This window comes from Artibeus jamaicensis, unplaced genomic scaffold, assembly GCF_021234435.1.
Source record: "Artibeus jamaicensis isolate MK-2021 breed Jamaican fruit bat unplaced genomic scaffold, CSHL_Jam_final contig_332, whole genome shotgun sequence".
Classification (NCBI taxonomy): Eukaryota; Metazoa; Chordata; class Mammalia; order Chiroptera; family Phyllostomidae; genus Artibeus; species Artibeus jamaicensis.
Genome location: NW_026521788.1, coordinates 22954680 through 22969412, shown reverse-complemented (window position 1 = coordinate 22969412; position 14733 = coordinate 22954680). Strand labels below are relative to the sequence as shown.

The 14733-nt window shown below is 52.7% G+C and overlaps 1 protein-coding gene and 1 long non-coding RNA gene across 3 annotated transcripts in view; one reads left to right on the top strand and one right to left on the bottom strand.

Annotated features, from left to right (window-relative positions):
- Positions 1-271: 271 nt before the first annotated feature.
- Positions 272-4129, top strand: LOC128627182 (uncharacterized). Its single transcript, XR_008391340.1, has 3 exons — positions 272-448; positions 2108-3200; positions 3959-4129. It is a non-coding gene; the product is annotated as an uncharacterized LOC128627182 (long non-coding RNA).
- Positions 4130-8945: 4816 nt separating this feature from the next.
- Positions 8946-14733, bottom strand: part of SLC29A3 (solute carrier family 29 member 3) — a 40891-nt gene continuing 35103 nt past the window's right edge. The window contains exons 5-6 of one of the 2 annotated variants that reach the window (XM_037130583.2): positions 13784-13946; positions 8946-10029 (exon numbers count right to left, since the gene is read on the bottom strand). In XM_037130583.2, coding sequence (XP_036986478.2) covers positions 9378-10029; positions 13784-13946 — 815 coding nt within the window. In that variant the 3' untranslated portion in view covers positions 8946-9377. The remainder of the gene's footprint in view (positions 10030-13783; positions 13947-14733) is intronic. The other variant, XM_053663872.1, reaches the window with a different exon arrangement.

Genomic DNA, 14733 nt, shown 5'->3' with positions numbered 1-14733 from the left:
TGGCTTATTCCTATTTTTTTTTTATCATTTGCCTTATGATCTTCTCTTCCCTCCAAGTTCAGGTAGCAGTGATGAAACTGGAGACCAGAAAAGGCAGCTTTCTCCAGGATTGGCACGTCCTCTCACAATGCTGCTTCTACAGGCTCCGCCCCCTCGCTTTGCCCTTGGCCCCGTTGCTGGGCAACCACTGCCCTCCCCCGGGTGGGGATTGGCTGTGAGGCCCGTTTCCCAGCATAGCCTGCGGCTGCCGGAAGCTGTGCTCGGCCACCTGTTTCGCCGTAGGTGGTGGATGCAGCTCCAGAAAGGTCCGAGTGGACAAAGAAGTAGTGCCCGCAGAGGTTTACGGCCGAGTTGAGCGCCACAGACCCGGCCTTGCAGCGGGTCACTGGGCTGGATGGCCTCGCGGGGCTGAGCATCCGCCTCATCTCGCCGGTCCTGTCATAGCAGTGTGAGTGCCCGTCCAGTAGGAGCCCCAAGACGTGGCTGAGTTCCGGAGACAGCTTGGCGCTCCCCCACCCCGCCCCCCGGCGGCCTGAGTCTCCCTCCAACAGCCCCTGTCGCGCAGCCCTAGCTCTGGGCCCCGAGGCCGGGAGGTCCAAACACACCTGCATCTACCCCACCAGTCAGCTCAGTAACCTTGGGTAGAATGACCTCCAGAAACTTCCTTGCCTTCCTGGTGCTGATAACAGCAATAGTGATTAATACTAAGTAACATTATTATCGACTGTTCACTTTTTACTCTTGGTAAGCATTCTATTATAGAAGCTTTCTGATCCTAAGAAACTCTCCCCATTTTGGACAGATGCGGAAACTGAGGCTCAGGGAGGGATTCAATTTACCTTAAATCACGTAGCTCTACATAGGGCCAGATTTCCAACCCCAGGCTGTACAACTCCAGAAAACAAGGTTTTATCCTAGAGGCTTCTTGGTGAGAAGTGATGAGAGGATGTCAAGTCATGGCCAAGGGCCAGACACCTACTAAGCACTCAGACAAGGTTAGTGAGCAAATCAGAGCCTCGGTTACAAGTGATAGTAATGTCTGCATTGAAGAGGGGTTTGCCAGAGACAGACCGCTTTGTCCACTTTGGACAGGCTCAGTCAGAGACCTAACCGCCCATTCCAGATTTTCATGTCCTTAAAAATGTTGAAGCTGCTGTGTCTTCTACTTCCTCCTTGTCTCTGCTTCTATTTTACCCTTTCCTCTCCTCTCTGCTAGTTCTTGCTAGCTCCAGGGCTGAAGGCTTTTGCCTCTGATAATGGCCTGGTTTGTGCTGGAGTTTAAATGGAACAAAGAATAACTTCATAAGTTCTCACATTTATTGGCCAAAATAAAAACAGTGAAAGCACCAGCCACGATAGTGTTAATGGAGCCTGAAGTTAAAAGGGGCCTTATCAAGCCCTGGGCCTCCAGAGCAGAACAGTCTAGTTTTTGGCTCAGGTAGATGTGTGTTCTTCCTACATGTCAGAGGTGCTCTCTCACTCTGGGGCCTGGGGTCCTGCCTGGGTCTGTCTCCCTGGGTCTAAATTGAGAAACCTGAATGGCATTTGCTATATTCATGTGCCACCTGTATCTTTGTCATTTTCTCTCAGTTGCTTTACTTACATTTACTGTAAAAGGCAAACTGTGTATCATTAATGGAAAACCAATATCACCTGTCATAAATAGAAGGCAAGAAACCATAGAGAGAAACACAAATAAAAATAAAAAATTCTTCTCGAGTCTAGCAGGCAAGACCTTGACCTGCGGCCTGTCCTCATTTTGTTAAAAAGGGATAATAGCAACTTTTAAAAAACTGTAGAAGACACTCAAGTACTAAATTGAAAGTTTCTCCTGTAGGTACTCAGGACTGAAAGAGCTGAAAAGGGAAGAACTTCCACATGCTGAGATTTTGTGGAGCTTTCTGCCCTGGCCTGTGGCACCTAGGCATCAGCAAAGTACCAGCAATTCACTTTCAATCTTCAGAGAAACAGTGGCTGAGACAGTCCGAGTCATCATCTAATGTCCTGTGTTTGTTCTGATTCTTAGGCTCTGTGGGGCAGGTGGGGAGCAGGAGGCACCCCCAAGTGGGTGCACCTTTCCCCTCATACCTTCCTTCTCTATATACAGCTACTCCAGGCACAGGTGAGAAGAAAAGTTCAGCAGAACTTGATGTGCCCAAAGGCTATTCAACATTCAACCTCTGCTGCCACCACCCCAGACCTCCCAGGACTGCAGGAGGCAAGTGGGACAGGGTAGCTCTTCCTGCCCTGCTTCTGGGACGAGGGAGGCTTAGCTCACAGAGGCAGCAACCCCTCTTCCATTTCGGAGTCTCTGCACTGCCATAGTATATCTGAATAAGGGGACATCAGGAAAGGGTTTTATGTGGGGCAAAATGTGGATGATGACACCATTGGCAGCAAGTCTGGGGAGAGAAGAGAACCCAAAAGGGCCTGGACTCATGAAATGAAGTTGGTGTCCACCTCTCACCAACTCACTTTCCCCTCTGCCAGCTGAGGACCTTGCGCCCATCCAGGATGGGGGTCCAAGCAACACCACCCTTCCAATAGCTGCCCCCTGCACACACACTGAGGCATCCAGGGCCTTTCCTACACCTCAGGATGGAGCCCGTGGCTTTCCTTAGTGTCATCTAGTCCACACAGCTCAGGGGTGACCATGGTGGCAGCAACATGAAGCTCCATCTTCTTACCCTAGAGCAGCACCATTTGGGAACGGCTGAGGAGGCAAAGGAGGCCAGCTGTCAACCAGTCTCTGCCCGTGATCTGTCCCTGTGTGCCTCTAGTGGAAGAGAAATGGTTTAAGGAAGAGAAGAAAGGGGGGCCCTGAAATCTCTACAAATTTCTGCTAATCCTGGGTACATCTCCAAATACTGCACAGCTTTGAATATTTAGGAAGACAGAGGAGAGGAAGTAGGAAAAGAGACACAGATAGAGGGGAAAATAAGACCTGCGACTCAAAGGAAGTGGAATTCAAACGGCTAGTAATAGAAAGGAGCATTTGCAGGTCCAGGATAAGAGTATAAATGGAGGCACATACACCATGTTTCCATATATGCTATAAAATAAATATGTTCTTCCTTCTTCATATGCCTTTCTAACAACCCAACAGGTCAGGTTTGAATCTGGAATCTTCTGACTTAAGAGTCCTTCTCTGGAACGTGATGGCTCAGTCCCACATCTGGAGAGAGTTCCTCTGCACTAATGTAGGTAGCCCAATGCATACGGCCCAACTCCGCATGACTTGTGAATATGAGCCTGGAAGTGCCCTTGGGGGATGGACCTAGGAAAGAGCCTGCTCAGGCCTGAGTTGCAGGTTTCAGCCCATTTAGGCGACAGATTCAGGAGTCCCAAGTACCCAGAGCATGGTCCAGAAAGGGGAAGAGGTATGAGCGCCAGGCTGGCACACCCTCTTGGTCCTACAGACTCCTTGCCCTGTGGTCCAAGGTACCAGTGGATCTATGGGTAGTTTAATAACAAGAGCTAATACCTTGTGTGCCTTTTGCAGTTCCCAGGTGAGGACATTGAGGCTCAGAGAGGTTAGCAATTTTCCCAAAGCCCCCCAACTGTAAGACCTGTACTCTAGTTCACCCTTATTCCTAGAATTGAGGTGACTAGTCCTTACCCAACAGGGAAGAGCCTGTGGGTTTTGAGCAGCAAAAAAACAAGGAAAGGGAAATTTCCTGGCACCCTCACGAGACCATGGGCTAGCCACTGAATACCAGCTGGAGTGGCACTAACTGGTGTGGCACATTTTGACATTTGACTTCTCCCGTCCCCTTTCCACATAGCTTTGTGAGCAAAAGGCAAGGCACAGACAGGCCTCTGGGAGACAACTCTGATACAGCAAGGCCAGACTTCTGCATTCTTTGCTCTCAGAATGTGATTAGAAAATGCAATTTCAGTTTTTGTTTCAAAAAGGGTTGCAGTTTGGTAATGGCTCGTTTCCCGTTTTGAATCTCAGCAAAATGAAAACCAGTTGCCACCACCTCAGCAGCCAATGAGCTCCAGAAAACAGGTAGATGGCGGGCCCCGGCCCCTAGCAGAAGGCAACCCTGCACCCCCACCCTGCTGCACCCCAATGACGAATGCCTGGGAGGGAGGGAGACTGCAACTTCCACCTCGTGAGCTCCAAAGCGTGGGCTGGGGCTAACTTGCCCTGGGGCCTTACCCCTTCTCACCTGGTCCCCTCTGCCCTTCTCACCTCCCTCCTGGATATTTATGGTGAAAGGAGCAGATGGTAGAGATGGAATTGAGGAGTAAAGCCACTGGGTGCCTTACCTTGGGGGCTGGTGCAGAAGATGAGCTTGGTGCTTAAAATGCAAAAGCTCTACCTTGAACCTGTGAACATTTTTGAGAACAGTGAATGAGCGTCCACAATGCATTAACTACAGGGTCCAGCAGAAGTAAGGCCTGCTGGAGTGTGGTTGGTAGGGTAATAATATGGGTGTAATAATTTATAGTTTTAATTTGAACATTTCACCTAAAATGTCATATGGTGTGCTTGAGTGTGACATTGTTATGTTACAGAATTACATGCTTATGATTTTGTAATAAGAGTATTACTTGGGCCGGACCCTGACCTTTGAAGATTTCGAAGCATTAGTTTCTCTCCCTGGGCCAGATGCGAGCCCCTGACAAGCCCTGGTCAGTCCTTGGTGAGCTAGCACGGTGGTTCTCCCAAGTGGGGTCTGAACTTACAGCCTTCTAGGAGCTGGTGATTAGCACGGAGTGCACACCGGGCTCAATTCTAAATGTGTTCTATGCATCCCCACTGCATCATTCAGTGTACACAACCAGCCCCAAGCCTGGTGCCCCATGGTCAGATGAGGAAAGAGTCGGGTTGAACTTGCCTGCGGTCATGTAGCCAGAAGTGGTGAGAGTTCAAACCCAGGCTGTGTGGCTCTGGAGGGCAGACTCTAGGAACCACTGTGGGACACGAGGGGCTCTGTGAGCCTGGTCACATGCTCATGATAAAGGCAGCATGGGTATCGGGGCATCCATTTTTTCCTGCTGAGGCTTAGAAAAAAGTGGCTTGTCCAGAGGTCAAAGTTAGGGACAGAGCTTGGCGTGGGGTCTTGGATTTCCAGCTTTCTGCCCCATGCATCTGCCCTAGGTCAGGTGTGTCTGGGCAGGATCCAGGCAGGGGCCGGGGCATCAAAGAGCAGGCATCAGAACTGGAGGTGCTGGCCCAGACAGACACTGGGCCTGGGGTCAGGAAAGAGGTGGGTACCAAGTGCTGGGAGCAGGCTACAGCCTGCCACAGGGAAGGAGCTGGGCAGTGCGGGACTGCCCAGGTGGGAGAACACATTTGTTAAGGGTCTGCTACATGCCAGGTACTTGTATAGACAATATCGGGGCTTGTTGAATCCTTACAACAGGCCTGAGAGGACATTCATTTTTAAAATGAGAGTGTCAGTAAGACTGGCCAAAGTGACCCAGCTAGGAGGGGGCAGAACCAGAATTCCAGTCTCGGTCTGGGCACCTGCAACCTATGGCTGTCTACTTCTCAACCTCACGCTGCAAGTCTGGACTTCCCTCTAACTTCCAGTCAAGGGCACTTCTCAGTGGAGTGCACAGAGCTGGTGGGTCAGCTGGCTGGAGCCTCATTGGGCAGAAACCATGGCCATCTTCATTGCTATTCTTTGGGGTCAAGTCCACTGCAGCCTGAAGTTGAAGTCCTCCTCTCAGGCTGATGCTGCCTTCACACCACCCAAGTGGCAGACACATGGGTGACAGCAGAGGGTGCCCTGTGCCCTTGAGTCACCCTGCTACAATGGCTGTGAGCCCTGGGGCAGCTTTGCCTGTATGGCCTGGGCAGTGGGCGTCACTGGGTGTGGCAGGCTGGCTCAGTGGCCCAGCAGTCACAATGTCAGGACTTTTTGTCATGCCCTTTTCAGATGCTCATGAAGGCCACGTGACTCACACAGCTGGTGCCGGGTGGGTCTGGGAACAAGGCTTCCGTACCCCAGACTGTTCTGTGTCTCACAACTCCATGTCCTAAGACAAGTCCAGTGGCAGCGGCCATGCTAAACAACCTCAGCAGCCGGGGCTGGTGTGGGATCAGGAGGGCAAGGCCCTGAAGCGGCCCGAGACCCTATGCCCAAGAAGCGGTGCGAGTGGGCCTGACGTGGGCCCTGGGTCAGGACTCATGGGGGTCAGTCCAGCAAGGGGTCTGGCCAGCTGCACCGATCAGACCAGGCCAGAGCCAGTGTGAGAGTTCTGGGCAAGACATTTTCTCGGCAAGAGTCTAGGCAGGCCACGGAGTGAGGCATAGCAACAATGGGTGTCGAGAACCAAGAAGAGTCAGAGCTCAACTGGGGGAGTAAGAGAGCAGGGTGGGTGAGGACTTAGGAGTTTAGGAAGATCAGGTTGGACTGTTCTGTGGCACTGAGGAGCCAAGTGACCTTAGGGAAGTTACTTGGCCTCTCTGAGCCCCACTGCGCTCGTCAACAGGTAGGGGAAATCATGCAGGTAAAGCACCTGTCATAGGGTGGCACTGGGCAGGCACCTGGGCAGCTGTGGACAGGCTGCGCTGGACCCTGCGCCGGTGGCCACGTGACTGGTCCCTGCCTCCACCTGCTGGTGGGGCTGAAATTCCTTCTGGGATCCTGCTGGGGTCTAAGCTGGATGTGGAACCAGACCAACCCCAGTCAGTTGGGGGAGGGCAGCAGTGACTGTCGTGGGCAAAACGAGCGCCGACAGTGCTGCCAGCACGGAAGTGATAATAGAGAAACGGATACTAGACCTTTTCACCCAGAAAGCCCACAAAGTTGAGATGAGCACTGGGCCTTCGATTAATGTCCGCTGCTTGGAGTTCTCTATAAAAGCATTACACAGCCTCGGAAGCCTGGGGACTGGAGGCTTCCCTGCAGGGACCTCCTCCTTCATCACATCCAAGCTGATAGATTAGGATGCCCCAGATCTTCTCCGGGGAGCCCTGGGTCGAAGCTGGCAGAATGAAGGGTCGTTACAAATAACATCTGCGCCTGGCTCAAGTCCCATCCTGTGCCCATTCACATAGGAACTGGCATTTGCTTTACAAGTACTGTCTGGAAATACACAAGGGTATGCACTAAAAACTGCCACTTGGATTGAATGGGAGAAGAGACAAAGGCAACTTTACAGGGAACCCCCGCCACCACCCACGCACACATCCTGCCCACTTCTCTCACTGGAAAATCCTCTTTAGCAAGTTTTGTTCGCTCCCCAGAACACGTGAGCTAGTTCCACGAGCCTGCCTGGGTCACATGAGGCTTGAGACCCACAGCGGCCAAGCCCCAGGAGCGGCTATGACAGGGCCTGGGGGACAAGGACGCCTGAGCTCCACCTCCTGCTCTCTGCCTGGAGATGTAGTTTTATTTTTCTTCCCTGCTCCCAGGGAAGGAAGGCCCCTTTGTGAAAGCGCACTAAGATGAGCAGCAAAGCGCAGTGGGCAGACGCCTGGAGAACCCTCCCTCCAACCAAGCAGCTGGGCCCTGGAAGGGCACCGCAGCCCTCCCCCCAGGGCAGGGGCACTGCTACCGTCCGGTCACCTCAGCGCCGCGCCTCCATGCTCACCACCCTCTTCCCTGCCCTCCACACTAATTTCCAATCATTTCATTAGCAGACATCTCCTCTACTTCTGAAAGCTCTCCCCCTTTAACAAGGCATGTGAGACCCCTGCTGTTCGTTCCTTCTCTGTTTGTTCCAGGGTGGTCCACGTCTCTGACTCGGAGACCTGCTGCTTTACGTTAATGCAGACACACTGCCCACTTGGAAAGCGCCTGACGCTGAAGTAAGTCACTAGCCAGAGGAATGCCCCAAGTGATCAATGGCATTCAAGTTGGTGAAAATTTTGAGGGGGGGGTGTCAGGCTCCTGCAAGTGGAGGGGAGAGGGAAGGACTTATTTTAAAATGCTTTTTAATATATTTTTTTAAGTATCAAGTTTCAAGAGTGTCCTCTTTAATTCTCTGGCCCAAGAAGGGGGCGTGTGCACCAGCCTGAGGAGGTGGGGTGTGTAAGCTGCTGCCCCCGATGGATGGCTGGCCGACCGCACCCGGGTCTACTTGGCTGTGGGACCTCACAGGGCTGGTGTGCTTCAGAGGAGGTTCGTTTATGGCTCTAGGGTTGCCACTTCTTGGGGACAAGCTCTGTTCTTTCTGCACGAGGCTTGAGCAAGAACTCCTGGTCTGTGACCTGTTCCTTTCTCTGATTGCCAAGCCAGGCTGCTTCCCCAAGGAACAGCCTTCAGGGATCTGAGCAAACCTGGGGCCACAGAGCCTGAGGGTCACCTTTTGAAACAACTTCAAAAGAGACAGTTACTCGGGACAAAGCAGCATTCTGCTGACCAAAGCTCCAGCAATCTACTAATCTCAACAACAAATAAACTGTGGAAGTGGAGGGAATGGCGGCCCCACCCTGGATGAGGCCCTGAGCCAAATACCTTCTGCCCCTCCACCCACTTTCCGTCACCTGTGCCTGCTCCTCGGCGGTGGTGCAGGCCACAGACACGGAGGAAACCGAAAGAGACAGGAGGGAGAAGGAAATTCACCTCTGACAGGTCAGAGCAGGTTGGAGGAACCCCCTCGGCGTCCTACACTCACTCTTCAAATACCTTCACGTTACCCATTCTGAGTATTCTTTCCTGCCAAGACCCCAACACAGACTTCATTAAATGCCCAGGAATTTACTATGCCCTTGGACCAGTGACCATGTTGTAAACATTAAAAGACGCAGCCCTGACCCAGACCAAGGACCACTTTAAAGAGCCCTATTTGAAAACCCAGGCCTGACACTCTGGTACAGGAGACCTTCGGAGCCCAGGTTTCAGGAAGGAAGGTTCCCGGAAGACCTGTCTTCCTGGTGTTCCAGTGTGGTTGGTGCGTGTCCTCTCACCCCCGGAAGGACGGTCTGCACAAGCTTGGGTCCTGGCCCTGGCGGCGCACCATCCCACAGGGACTTCTTTTCGGGGGGGGGGGGACCCTCTGGTTAGGGAGAGCTGAGGACTCACATCCTGCTGTCGGCTGGAAGGAGCAAGGCTGGGTTTTGGCACTTACCTGAGCCAAACACTGGCAACACAGCCCCCAGAAGGCTGTAAAGAAAGGCAGGATGTAACCATCCACTAGGATAGTGACACCCCGCTTTGTGCCTGTGTAACTGTGGCTTATTCAGGTGTCTCTTGGAGAAGAGTCTCAGCAGTGTGCCGTTGAAGTGTCTGGAACATCTCTGCCTGGCAGGGAGGCAGTTCGTGTCCCCAGCTCCCTGGGGAGACGAGGCCCAGGTGTGCTCGGCCCTCTGCGCTGAGGCCAACTCCATATCTCTCTGTGCATCCCCTGAGCCCTCCCGGCAGGTCCTGCCCCTCTCACCGAGCTTGCACCAACTCTCTTGCCACCCACCCCTTCTAGATGAGATGCACAAGCAGGGCAGAGCAGGCTGAGCCGAGTACCAAGCCCACGTACATGTAAAAAGACATCACCACCCCTGTGGCCTCGGCCAGCTCCCTGGACACAATCTTAGGTCCGTAGATGAGGGCCAGGGTGCTGAGGTAGCCATTGCTGAGCCCCAGTAGGGAGCTGAATACCACTGGGTAGATGTCAGATGGGAAGACCGTCTGCAGGTGGACACGGGGCTGGAAGTTGCAGAACATGAAGAGGGGGACAAGGCCGGTCCGGAGCAGCACGAGTGCAGGGAGCACCTTACTTCTGGGCCCCGGCACCTGGACCCAGGCTGTGATCTGCCGGCCACACAGGTCAGCAAAGTTGAACAGGAGGAAGGCAGTAATGGGGATGAAGAACTTGGTGGTCCACGGTGAGCCCGAGTCCTTGTCGAGGGACTCAATGTTGGTGGAGATGGCGGGGAAGATGATGCTGGAGATGAAGAAGAGGTAGATGACACAGAAGCCCAGGCCTGCTGTCCTCTTTAGGATGGGGCGGAGGGGTGGCGTTGGGCAGGTGCTGGATCTGGGAGCCACCGAAGGGTCACCGGAGGAGTCCTGGGGCGGCGGTTCTTCACCAGAAAACACGCGGGGCGGCCTCACGGGCCTCAGGTAGTACCTGTGGGGAGACAGGCACAAGGTCAGAGCGCCCCAGGAGGATTTCTAGGGATGGGGGCACCTTTAGGCTGAGCGTGGAAAGCCCAAGCCCCTGATGGCCTGCAGCCCCAGAAGACTCTCAGATGGTACACATGCTACAGGGTGGCCAGGGGGAAGCTGGCACAGTCCCTGACCTGTCTGTCCTGGTACTGGCCGAAAGGCCGGGCTCTGCCCAGCCAACCGCCATTCTGTAGTGGTGGCTGTGCCCTGAGAAGGGTCAGGGGAAACCAACTCTGACCATGGATGACATGGTGAACCTGCACTCCAGTCTGATCTCACTTGCTTATTGTTTTGTTTTGGGGGAGAGGGGAAGATATAAAATAGCATTTAAAAATGCAAATTTTTTAAATTGTGTAAGTAATACACACTTGGTGCAATGAACCCAAATAACACTGAAGAGAAATGATGCAGTAGGAGACCTCTCCCCTCTGGTCTCTCTCCTCAGAGGCACTGATCATTAAAAACCTCGAGTATACTGTTCCACTCATGCGCACACACCCTGTACCTCCCCACGGTTATGTTCTTAAGCAAAAGTAGCATCAGACATACATATCGTAAATCTTTCTACAACAGTGTAGCTCCTAAATATGTAACTAATATATAAACACACCACACACCTGCCCAAATACATTCATAACTATTATACATAAATGGGTACATGTAATTGTCCAGAGAACACTGTGTGGCCATCCTTCCCCACGTCTCTGTTGCATTGCTGCCTAGTTTTTCACTGAAGGAACAGACTGCTCCCCTCTTGGTGGATGTGTACATCAGCTCCAGTTTGTCTCTACTACAAATACAGGCGCAGTGAATATCCCTACACACACATCCTTGCATGCACGTAGGAGTAGTTTAGTAGGGCAGACTTCTAGGAGGCGACTCCTGGATCAGAGAGTGGCTACCTTTTGCCTTGGCTGATGTGGCTCAGTTGTTTGGAGTGTCATCTCATAAACCAAAAGGTCATGGGTTCGAGTCCCAGTCAGGGAACACACCTGGGTTGGGGGTTTGGTCCCCACTCAGGGTGCATATGAGAAGCAACCGATAGAATCAGTAAGCGCATCCTCAGGTGAAGACTTTTTTCTTTTAAAAAAGCTTTGTACCTTTAAAATTTTGATTGACATTGATGACTTGCTCTCCAAACAGGCAGGACTAGTATGTCTCTACTCTGTTTGACCCACCGACCCTACCCTTTTAATCTCTATGAGAGCACCTATTTATTTCTTTCAAAAAGCTGACAACAACTTATAATCGCCGTGTTAGTTTACTAGCGTATCTTCTGTCTCCTTTAATAAAAGACAACTCCCTGGGACAAGAAGCACATTTGACTCTTTCCAGCTAAATCCTCAGGCACAAAATAGCCTCCAAAACATAATTTTTGAAAGAACCAATAAGCCTATAAAAGGGTCTTTTCCCCATATCCTCCATATTGAATATTATCAATCTTTTCAATTTCTGCCACTCTGATCAAAGAAAAGGCATGGGTCACATTGCCTTGCTGTGTGACCTTGTCTGAGTCACTGAACCTCTCTGGGCCTCAGGTGTCTGAAAACCAGGAGACATGGGCTAACTGTGTTAAGGTACCTCAAACAGGAGGCTTGGTATGGGCATGGGAGAACAGCGGCGTGGTGATGGCTGGGTTCTGACTTCAGTCCCCCTCACCTCCCCATAGGACCTTACGCCAGGTATTCTTCTTTTTGGGCCTCAGTTTCCTCCTCTGCAAAATGAGGGGTTCTGCAGCCATGAGCTTTTGAGAACCCTGTCAGTCTTTCCATCCTAAGAACCTACAGATAACAAGTGGTTGGTGGGAGGATTCCTCCCCAGAACCACATCTCCACGTGATGCTGAGCAGGGCACTTTGGACTTGAACCCTGCAGTGTTTCACAATCACTCTTAGGGAAAGAAATATTCTTACTTCTCCCTCTCCTCAGTGGCAGGCCCTTGTCTTAAGTTTGCTCTGAGGGAGCTTCCTACCAAGTTCCTCTGGTTGAAGCTCTTCCTCATAAGCTCTTCCAAATATAACTGGCTCGTCTCACCCTATCAAGGTCACCAGGCCCCAGCACTGCATGAGGCCAAGTTCCCGATTCCCTCGGGTGGGTGGGGCAGCCCAGCCCTCCTGGTACAACACCCATGGGCTCCCTTTTTTCTTTTACTCCTCACTTGAGGATACTGTCATTGATTTTAGCAGGGTGGGGGGGTAGGAGAGAGACAGACAGACATCAATGTGAGAGAGAAACATTGACTGGTTGCCTGCTGTACACACCCAAGTAGGGATCAAACCCTCAACTTTTTGGTGTATGAGACAATGTTCCAACTGTCTTTCTTTCTTTCATTTTTAGACAGAGGAGAATGGAAGGAGAAAGAGAGGGAGAGAGGGAGAGAAACATCAATGTGTGGTTGCCTCTTACATGCCCCCTATTTGGGACCTGGCTTACAACCCAGACATGTGCCCTGACTGGGAATCGAACTGGTGACCCTTTGGTTCACAGCCTGTGCTCAATCCACTGAGCTACACCAGCCAGAGCTCCAACTATCCCTTTTAAGGAAGATTTAGTCTGAGTAGCCCCAGGAGCACAGCTCCCTCTAAAGCTCCATCCTCAGCTGACTTGCTATCAAACCAAGTCTTGACCAAAGTGTTAATCAGCAAAACACAGAAGCTTCCACGGGACAGCACAGCTCTGGGTGTTCGCTCTCTCGCATGCTCAGTGGGGAAGGAAGGATTTGGGCCTGTTCAAGTGAGACTAAAATCCAGGGTGCCCATCTGTTCCAGTTTGCCTGAGACTGTCCTGGTTTTAGCACTGAAAGCCCCTCATCCCAAGAGCACCTTGGGCCCCAAACAGAACACCCCATGCAAGGCTGGCCACCCCACTGCAAACAGACCCACGCAAACCACATGGAAAACAGGGCGGGGAACAGGACGAGGAACAGTGGAAGGTGTGGCAGAAACCTCCTGCCCTCTGTTCAGTCAGTGGCTCAAAATAATTTCACCAGCAGTGACAAAGGGCCAGGTAGCGTACGGGGTGCTGGTGGGGACGGTGAGCCAGACAGAACCCAGGATTCACAGGGACGTCGGCGTGAAGCCCAACTGGGCGATTTCTGACGGTGGCCTTGAGGGAGCAGAGGAGGGCACGGGCAAGCTCGCGGGTCTGCAGGCACCCGGGGTCGCAGTGTCAAGTTGCTCAGGGCCCCTCTTTCTTCCTGGGGCCGCTGAGGCCAGCCTGGTTACAACAATCCTCGAACTGCCCTGGTAGAGTTGGGGTCCAGGTGGTTAGCAAGACGGCGTCTCACAGGGACAGGAGGAACGGATGATGAGATGAGGACAGACCCTCGGAGTCACGAGCCAGAGCTACGACATGATGCAGTGGGAAGAGCGCCGCTCCAGAAACAGCTTCGGTTCGAATCCCTGCCTGCAGCTCACCAGGTGAGCAACCTGAGCATGTCTGTTACCCTGCGAAGCCTCAGTTTCCTCATCTATAAAATGGAAAAACACTGTAATAATAACCTGAGCAACTACTATAAGGCCAGTGCAGCTCGAGGCACCAGGACACAGCAGTGAACAACCCTACACAATTTCTGCCTCAGGGAGCTCACGCCCCAGCGGGGAGGTAGCAGTAAACAAGGAAACAGACACGCCACCTACTTAGATGGCGATGCCTGTGAATAATAAGAAGATACAACCACGGAGAAGAAGGGACTGAGGGTGAGAGGCGGGGCCTCACCTGGCGTACTCCAGCCTCGGCAGCAGCAGGTAGAGCCCGATGCAGAGGCTGAGGAAGACGTCCGCAGTCAGGAAGAAGGCCAGGGTGCTCTCTGTCACGTCATTGGACAGCGCCAGGTCCACCAGGGAGGCCACGGCGCTGATGGTGCCGCCCATGGCTCCTCCTGCAGGGGACACAGGACACCAAGGAGGGTGAGGGGGTCCGCCTCCTCTCTGCCCAAGGTTAATAGAACCAAAACAAAGTTTCTTCTCGTGAGCACGCTGCTGTTCTCAGAGGGTCCTGGACCCTCGGCGGACAGGGAGGGCTTCTGCAGCCCCGAACGCTCTGACTGACAGGGTATCGGTTCCCATGGCCCAGGCCCAGGAGCTCTCTGACGGGCTTGTAAGAGGCTGCTGTCTGAGGGGGCAAGTGGCCTCCAAGGTTTTGCCTGTTTTCTGGTTTCACCTCTGACCCTTCTCTCCTTATTGCCCCGCTGGTGAGGTCAGACATTTTAGATTCGGGGCCAGACATCTCGGAGGACTCCTCTTTGGCTCACACCATCACCCACCAAACTGGGAAGGAGGCTCAGGGCGTCTTGGCACAGGCTCCGCAGCTGCCTCCGAGCCAGGCCAGCCGGTCTGGGCAGTCCTTGCTGGTTACAGGCCCCGTGCCACCTGCCCGTGCACTCACAGAACATCCCTCGTGCCCCACGGCCACTGTGGCACCACCCATGTGTGAGCACATGGGTACGTGCACACACATTCACACACATCCCATCACACACAGACGTACCCTCACTTGCACACTTTATCACATGTACATATACTCACACACATTTACATATGCCCATATACACACAGTAACACACATTCCCAGTCACACATATACTCACATACACTGTCACACTCTTACTCACACTCACTCACATGCAACTGTTCCACCTTGCCAGGCTTTGACCTGGCACCCATGTG